General features: G+C 36.7%; 1 protein-coding gene across 1 annotated transcript in view; it reads left to right on the top strand.

The window, feature by feature from the left end:
* LOC145780912 (phosphatidylcholine translocator ABCB4-like) overlaps window positions 1–8,551 on the top strand; it is a 52,131-nt gene extending 43,580 nt beyond the window's left edge. Inside the window, exons 15-22 of the mRNA XM_082592573.1 lie at window positions 205–345; window positions 1,404–1,560; window positions 2,139–2,336; window positions 3,008–3,120; window positions 4,753–4,846; window positions 5,794–5,940; window positions 6,454–6,623; window positions 7,864–8,551. Coding sequence (XP_082448699.1) covers window positions 205–345; window positions 1,404–1,560; window positions 2,139–2,336; window positions 3,008–3,120; window positions 4,753–4,846; window positions 5,794–5,940; window positions 6,454–6,623; window positions 7,864–7,915 — 1,072 coding nt within the window. The 3' untranslated portion in view covers window positions 7,916–8,551. The remainder of the gene's footprint in view (window positions 1–204; window positions 346–1,403; window positions 1,561–2,138; window positions 2,337–3,007; window positions 3,121–4,752; window positions 4,847–5,793; window positions 5,941–6,453; window positions 6,624–7,863) is intronic.
* The last annotated feature ends 597 nt before the right edge of the window (window positions 8,552–9,148 follow it).

Genomic DNA, 9,148 nt, shown 5'->3' on the forward strand with positions numbered 1-9,148 from the left:
CGGAATCTCTAATAAGATTTCTTTCATTTTGCTCTATTTTGTTGCTATGAAAACATTGCCAGTTCAAGGCAATTGTTTGCTGTATTCGTTGGGCTTGACTCCTGTACGGTAACAATTGCATGAGCATCCGAAGAACAGGAATGATGCGAGTAGTAGGCTAGATACAAAACTAAATTGTTTCAACTTTATCGTGTGTTATCGCAGATCGGAATTTCGAAAAGTGGTCATTCAATCTTTCATATATGCTTTCCATAGATGTACCATGCTCATTGGGTACGCTGTAACGTATGCATTAGGCATACATTTGGTGAAAAAAGGAGCAGTGTATTTTCAAAGCGTGTTCATGTAAGTTTACACATTAAATTTAAAATAAGTGTCGTTATATATAATTATATGAATCAATTCATCATCTAATAAGCTATAGAAAACTTCACATTCTATTGGGGAATGTCTGAAGCTGAAACGGATAATTTTATCAGGAATATAGTACTGATAAAAAATACTATAGTACTGATAAAAAGTCTGATGAGTTATGTTTCTATTGATTGTCTTTTGTTGGATGGTTGTGGTAATCTTGATTGTTGACTGATAAAGCTTCTTCAAGAGCTTGATCTTGGCAGTTTCTCATACTTGTAGAAGCTTTGAACTACAGTGGGTCATTGAATAGGGAGCATTGTTCTTTAATATGCGTTGCTTAAGAGACTGCAAGAGTCAAACCAGTGCTGCTTAATCTTGCCTTACTTTCCTTAAAGTGGAGTGCTAAAACAACTTTATATGACGGAAATAAATGTAGTCATCGTTTCATAATTGCAATGGTAGAACAGATGAAACTTTGTTGTTTGGACAAAACCAGAAGCACGAGTAGAATTATATTTAGATGGGTCACAAAGTTATAGAATAACTTTTGTTTCAAATCCCCAAGTTTATCTAATTTTTAAGTCAACTAGAACTACGTTTCTAACTGAGGCAGCCTTCCACGAAGCAGAAATGCTCTACTATAGACAATACACAATAGAACAATATTAAGAAATTCAAGCCTGTGTTGGGTAAACCAAGAAAATATTACAATGAACTTCATTCTAATAACGCATTGCAGAAGGCAATTGTTGATTTCTTGTTAGTAGGATATATCAATTATTTTTTTTAAGTAAAGCTCTTGTTTGGGTGGTTTAGTCCATTTCCATTTCTTCAGTCTGCTACTTTTACTTGTGTGACATCAATTTTGAATGAAGGTTATGTTTACATATTTGAAAGGTGATGAAGTGTGTAAAGGATGCACAAAAACGTTAAAGCCAGTTGAACAATCTTTCAGCATTTTAGTGCAAGTTATGCTAACACAAACACCTGTATTATGTTGTCGATAAGAGCAAAGCAACCACGTTATTCGTTTTTGTTATTGTCAGCGTTGTATTCACTCTTCTCAACGGAGCGACCGCCTTGATTCAAAATTCGGTTTTAATTCCCAATTACGAAGAAGCGAAGCAGTCAACTCGTCGAATGTTCGCCATTCTTAGCAAGATTCCACTCATTGATCCTTATAGCGACGAAGGAATTTCACCGGTTCGTTTTGTACTTATGCCTATCACGAGGTTGAGGTTTTATAATAAACATTTTTTCTAATTTTTTTTTTTTTACAATAGGAGATGTTTTGAGCATACGCATCCTACTAGCATGTTAGTGATTAGTAACACATTTTTTATTATGTAAAGTACGCTTTTCGTTGTGCCAATATTGTAGTTCGTGATGTAATAAATGTCACGGAAACATCAAAGTGTATAATCAAAATTTGTGTTTTAATAAGATTCTCCCATGCCATGTATGAAGAAGATTGTCGTAAATATTGGTTTAATATTTTGATTCGTTGCTATGCAAACCGTTGTACTTTTTAGTTTCAATTCATCAAAACTTCAATTAGCTTTGTAGCTTTATTAAAGCAGCAAGAGATGAAAGTTTAAAACTTCAAATAGGGACTTCCTATCCCATAGTTTTTGGCACAAAAAATATATACTCCTTTTGGAAATTGTGTAAGAAACTAAAAACTTTCATCATCAAAATATTTTTCTCGTCAGAAGTTGTATAGAAGGGCTGAAGCTCCTCAAAGGGTTAAATATTCACAATTTTTAACATTTGTCTTGCAGGACTCCTGCAAGGGTGCGATATCATTTAAAGATGTAAACTTCTCTTATCCAACTCGTCCGGATTATCCTGTGCTGAAGAATGTTGATATTGTTGTCAAGCCAGGACAAACCTTGGCTTTGGTTGGTCAGTCAGGAAGTGGAAAATCAACAACTGTTGAATTGATTGAAAGGTTTTATGATCCACAAAATGGAATGATTGTACGTACAGCAGATATAATATGGAGGGTATTTAAAAGCTATAATAGCAGACAATGTTATTTTAATTATGCCTAATGCATTCTAATATACCTAGAAATATTGTGGAAATTTTGTAAAGTCATTTAAGTCCCAATGGAATAAAAATGGAAGACGCCATATTCAAGTTTCACCCTTGTTTGGGATCATCAGTGGTGCATATCCATGTGTCTTGTGCAATGCTTATGATTTTGCACAGGTGTTTTAAGCAGGAATCGAATACCGACTTAATGGAAATAGTTTTGTGAGATTCTAGCCAAACTATATCCATCAAGTCGGAAGTTCGATTTCCGCGCAAGACAGCATGAAAAATATGCACCACTGATGATTCCAAATAAGGGCGACACTCGAGTATGGCGTCTTCCATTTTCTTTCGACTTCGACCGTAATACCCAAAAATTGTGAAACGAAACAATGCACTGATTTCTAACGTTTCGTTTGTCAGCACTTCTTCTTTAAATACCATGCCTGTCCCAGGGTGAAGCATCCATGCATACTTCTTTCCATTTGTTATGGTATTTGACTGTATTACAATTGTTGTGGTTATAACGTGAAGATGATCCAGGGATCATCTTGAAGTTATTGAGGAAAGTGACCAAGTGAGAACGTACGTGCTGTATAATTATTTTCAACAGACTTTGGATGACGTTGAAATAAAGGAATTAAACGTTGCATGGCTGCGTGAACAAATCGGATTAGTGTCTCAGGAGCCGGATTTGTTTGACCAGACTATTGAAGAAAATATTCGGTAATATTAAGTTAATTTTTCTTTTGTAAATTAATATTGATATTTTTTCAATTCTTTGTCCTCAAATAACGTTCTTTGTTATTTCTTTTAATCTGTTGAATAAACAAACGCAAAACAATGCATAGTTTTTTTACAAAAAGAAGTGACAGCATAGTTAGACAACAGAATCCGACTCTCAATTGAGATTTTCTCTATTTGTTGAGTGACACAATGGAAGGTCTGAGAGAGAAATTTGAGAAGTGGAAGGAGTCGCTTCAATGTAAAGGTATGCTTGTCAACATCAAAAAGACAAAGGCACGTAAGAGGAACGCAAGAGGAGACCGCAATGAGCAAAATTGACCCATGCGGCGTATGTGGAAGAAGAGTGATGGCAAATTTTGTTGTGCGTACGAAATGCAGGAAGTGGGTGCATGGAAGATGTGCAAAGATTAAGAGAGTGACATGCAGATCTGGAGATGGTTTGAATGTGAAAGATGTAAGAAGACTGAAGAAGAAATGGTTGGTCCTGTTGGAAAGCTAAATGACGAAGTTGAATCAGTAAATGCCTTTTGCTATCTAGGAGATAGATTAAATGCCAGTGGTGGTTGTGAAGCGGCAGTGATTGCAAGAGTAAGGTTTGGTTGAGTGAAATTCAGAGATTGTCGAGAGTTGTTATGTGGTAGAGGATTTTCGTTGAAAATGAGAGAATAAATTTATAGTCTACTAGTTGTGTGAGATATTCAATGCTGTACGGAAGTGAGACATGGTGCTTATAGCCTACGGGAAAACGAATTGGCAATTTTAAGAAGAACTTAAAAGAGCGATGGTGAGAGCAATTTATGGCGTGAAGCTGATGGACAAAAAGAATACCAATGAACTCATGAACTTGCCTGCGTTAAATCAGAATGTTGATAACTTGTCGAAAGCGAATGGAAGGAGCAAGTGGGCATGTTTTGAAAAGGAATGAAGATGATGTTTTGAGAAGAGCGCTGAGTTGCAAGTGGAGGGTCGAAGAAAAACAAGGAAGACCCAAGAAAACGTGGAAAAGGCAAGTTGAGGAGGAAAGCAGCAAGGTAGGTTTGACAAGAGAGGACGCGTTACGCGTTGGACAGATCGATGTGGAGGCAGGGTGTGAAGGCGATTGCGGCACTTGGAGGTGAATCCGGCTACCCTCGGTAACGGGGACATCACCGGATTAAAACTGGACTACTACTACACTACTACTGCTCTATACGTGTATTTTGCTTGTTGTTGTTTGTATCTTTGGACAAGTTCACAAAAATGAGCACCAATCTGTAAAAAAGCTTTTACAGTAACCTTTTGTGATAATGAACCATAATACTTCCAACACAGTAATGCAACAGTATCCAACATTTAGCTCTTTATTCGGTGAACGTCACTTTATATACGTCAATTTATGAACGTCAATTCATTAACGTCACTCATGTACGTCAATTAATGAACGTCAATTCATTAACGTCATTTCATATACGTCAATTTATGAATATCATTTTATTAACGTCACTTCATGAACGTCAATGCATGAACATCACCCAACGAAATTCACTTTATAGAAGTCACAGATTATAAACAATGTTTAAGACATTAATCAAATTCCCACTTTCACTGGGGTTATCATCTGTATGTACTTAGTTACGGAGAGGGAAGTAACAAAGCGAGACGGTCAGACGTATTGGAGGCTGCAAGAAATGCGAACATTGCTGACTTTGTGGCCACATTACCGGAAGTAAGTTACCTCAAGACACTAAACTTGTCTCACAAAAGATTTTTCATGTTCAAGGTTGAATTATAAATATCTGTTTCACAATCAATAAAAGTTTTACGTGTTTAGTTAATTTGTCTAATCTCGTGAGTCGTGACAGATGTTAATACTTTTTTTTCCAAACAATTAATTTCAAAACTAAACCGAAATTTTCTAAATTAATAAACAAAGCATAAATCAAGCACATATAAAGTTTAAACCTAACTGAACTGGCTAGCTATTAGCTAAACAAGGCCCGGACAACCATTTTGTCTGGTAACGGCAGAGATGTACGGATACGCCGCAGACTTGCGGCGTAAAATTTTCGTTTACGCTAACGCTTACGCCACATTTTTTTGGATAGTTTGCGCTTGAGGCTACGCCGAAAAGTTTTCGCGGTTTTTTAGCACATAGCGTCAACGCATACTTTTTAATGTATTTTTTTCGCTACAACACGCCAATACCTTCCAGCGCTGCAGTTGAAAGAATGTTTTCAATGGGCAAAGATATATTGGAACCAAAAAACACCAAAATGTCAGATGGACACTTTCAGATGCTTGTGTTTCTTAGTGAAAATTCAAATTAAAACTTGTTTGTTTCGAGTGGTTTATACTGTGTGAATGTTTGGCACCTAGCAAACAAAATGAGTTTACGCTAGTGTATGCGCTGACGCTGACGCCGCCAACTTTTTTTACAAGTTACGTTGACGCATACTGCGTATGGTTTTTCGAACGTTTGCGTTTACGCTGACGGCGTCGATGTTTTTTGTATGCGCGTACATCACTGGAACGGTACATATCTTTAACAGATCTGTTCAGATCCGTACCCGATTTGATGAAGGTACGTACCAGATAAAGTGGTTGTCTAAAAAGGAAAGTCACCAGGTAGTTGTTTTGTTTGATGTAATTTTTCATCTTCTATTTTTGATCCAGGGTTACAACACAATTGTTGGTGGAAAAGGTGGAAAATTATCTGGTGGACAAAAACAACGAATTGCAATCGCAAGAGCTCTTGTAAGAAACCCGAAGATACTTCTTCTTGATGAAGCTACATCTGCTCTTGACACAGAAAGCGAAAAGGTGTTTGGTTTATATCAATTTTCAAACGTCAACGTTAGCATTACATCCTCAAGAAATGCAGTCAATGTCCTGAGTTGCATACAGAGGCTGTTGCTTTGTCACAAACTTGTAGCAATAACCAACGAAATAATCTTTCCCAGGACTCCCACATCCTCTGAATTCACACCTGTGTAGCAGGAAGGTTTTCAACTTTAACACCACATGATAGATAACATGAATGCTACAGTCGAGGAACTGGCCTACGTTTTCATGAGGCTCCAACAAGAATTTTTTCTGGCGAAAGCTTGATAAAATGAGAACTTTGTATTATGGGTTATATTGCTGGATAACCAATATTGGGATCATTTCCACCTCATTAGATGATAAACAAGTACAATAATTAAGTTTATTTATTTGATTGTTTTCTTGGATCAGGAAAGATTTAAAAAATCCTTTTTGAATATAGCCTACGTAGACGAGTGGCAGAGAAATAAAATTGCAAACAATTTGCTTTCATTCCGCTTTTTAATTCAGGTTGTCCAAAACGCGCTGGATGTCGCTAGACGAGGACGGACAAGCATAGTTATCGCTCACAATCTTTCGACAATCATAAACGCTGATCAAATCGCTGTCATTGATAATGGAACAGTTGTGGAGATCGGAACTCATGACGAGCTTGTAGAGCTAAAAGGAGTTTATTTCAAGTACGATATTAGCCTACTCTTGTTTTCAATCATGTAATCGTACTTGTAGAGGCTTACAGTGCTTTGGCTTTCCGATTGAATCCATTTACGCACGGCAAACAAACAACCAAGCAACTTTGCTACTTGAAAACTACACCAAAAAATCACGCCAGGCTGAGTAGATTTAATTAAGTTGCTAGAGGCGAATACAAATTCCAGCAATCAATTTAGGCCTACACGCACATGTAGGCTGAGGCATGGCCACCTGGAGATGCGGCCTGATTTGTCACATTTTGCAGATTTTGATTACAGCTACTGCTAGTGCTTGACTGACATTTTTTGAGATGTTTTTACTCTTTGCGGTTTCCTAATGGCATAAAACTTTTTTGTTGCCTTGGGGAAGCAGTAGTAAATGAGAAAAAGTAAGTTGAAAAACGCTAAATCAGACTGTTATTGAAAATTAACAGTCTGACTAAAATCTACAAAATCAAATTTTCTTTGCTTTTCAACATGTGAGAATGTTAAAACCTATTGTGCCATCTGGGGAAAAAAATAAAGAAAGCGTAGCCTAAGAATATAATTTTTAGAAAAATTTATTTAAACGTTTGCTCAAAGTTAGAAAAACCTGGAAGTTTCTGCAAAATGTGACAAATCAGGCCGTATCTTTAGGTGGCCATGGCTGAGGCCATACCATTTAGCCTATTTGTATTTTGCACCAAGGATATCTAAAGAAGGGAATACGAAGGCTTTTATTACGTCTGACAAAAGAAGGGTTTTTGTTTATCGTAAAATGGCAATTGGTACCGATGTTAGTTCAATAATTTTTATTCTGATAACCTGCATTTCGCTTTTAGCATCAGGTCTGGGTGTTCACTGCATGCTCAATGCTCATTGCTCATGGTTAGCCTACTTGTCAATTCAACTACCCGTATACTTGTTCTACATCTAACTTAGCCTATTGCAAAAGCTTTGTTAAGAATATCGGCTTACCGGTAACTTTTCAACTGTCTTTTCAAACAAGTATTATTTAAATATAGCCTACTCTGCGTAACATTTGCTAACTTTTCTGTAGCTGACTGTACCACTGAACAAAGAAAACTTTTGGCAATTTCTAAAAGAACCACATGTTTAACGCGCTACAAACTACTGCCCTGGTAGTATCGTGAATAAGGCAATCGCTGTGAGCCTTCGTATCCCTTTTTTAGATGTCCCTGTTTTGCACTTAGCGACTTTGTTGTAACTTTCAACCTTGTGTTTCTAGCTTGGCGAAAGGAAGGAAGTTTGCACCCAGAGACAGTTCAGCAACCATTTGACATGTTTGTTTTAAAGCTTCAATGGCTTACGAGATGCTGTGAATTTTTGAAAAAGGTTACAGTAATCGATGATGCGTTTGTTTAATTTTTGAGTGGTGTATTTGTTTTCATGTTTTCTCATGTTGTTTCATAAAATATCACTTAACCAAAGTGACAATTATACGTGAACATATCTTCAAACACGGATGCACTCAGCCTTGTTCTGTTGTAACTTCATAGGATAACAGTAGACTTCCTAACAAAACAAAAAAAAAACTAAAAAAAAACAGCAAGACGCTACTACGTTGTAAGAAGCATAGAATTCACCAGTAGCTCAGTATAGAATAGATAACGGGTTGTAAGGTTACCTCGAATACAACTTTCTCTAAAAGGTGACACCATATAGACTATGCAGGCTCGCTAAATAGCTTATGTTGGGCTACTGGGCTAGCCTACTACTGGTATTAACTAAGGAGATTGAACAGATTCTTTCTGGAAAAAAACTATGTCATATGATATGTCAAAAAAAACAAACAAATTCACTCTATTTTTCGTTTACTTCGTGTTTTTAATATTCTGTATGCTAGAATAGAGCAAGCATGTGATTACGGAAAATATATCATGTTTCTTTACATTGCACTACTCTATTTGCATTGATACAATAAATTTAATCCAAAGTTGAATAAAATCGTGTATATTCGATGTTTCAAAGCGTCAAAACAATTCAATTACTTTGTAGTGAAAATCATTTTCTTCTTCGATAACTTGCTAAAATTTGTAATAGAAATTTTATTACTTACCCAGCTAGCAAAATCCCCCAATTTTAAATCCCCCAAGTTGATTCAATGGAAAAATGGGTGATTTTTCTAGCTGGGCAGGCACCTATCTAGCCAGCAAAATCGGTCGTTGTTACATTGATTCAATGTCGTCGGGCGTTGAATCAACGTAAAAACGGCTGATTTTGCTAGCTGGATAGACATTGCCTGCACTATGGCTAAGCTGCGCCACTGTTTTGTCGACAGACAATGCGTAGTTTTCAACTTATAGTGATGATAAATCTACGAAAATATGTCGGATGCGGTTGGATGCGCACGTTTGAGCAAGCGTTCACTCAACTTTTTTACAGATTGTGTGAATTTGCTTTTTGATCATCGCAGTTAGCTCGAATTCGGCAACTTGTTTATAAACCAACAAAAACAGGGAAAGCACGTCGGAGGGAAATTTATAATCAAAAGAAAACCTCAATGAAATGAA

The sequence above is a fragment of the Aplidium turbinatum genome, chromosome 12 (genome assembly GCF_918807975.1).
Source record: "Aplidium turbinatum chromosome 12, kaAplTurb1.1, whole genome shotgun sequence".
Lineage (NCBI taxonomy): Eukaryota > Metazoa > Chordata > Ascidiacea > Aplousobranchia > Polyclinidae > Aplidium > Aplidium turbinatum.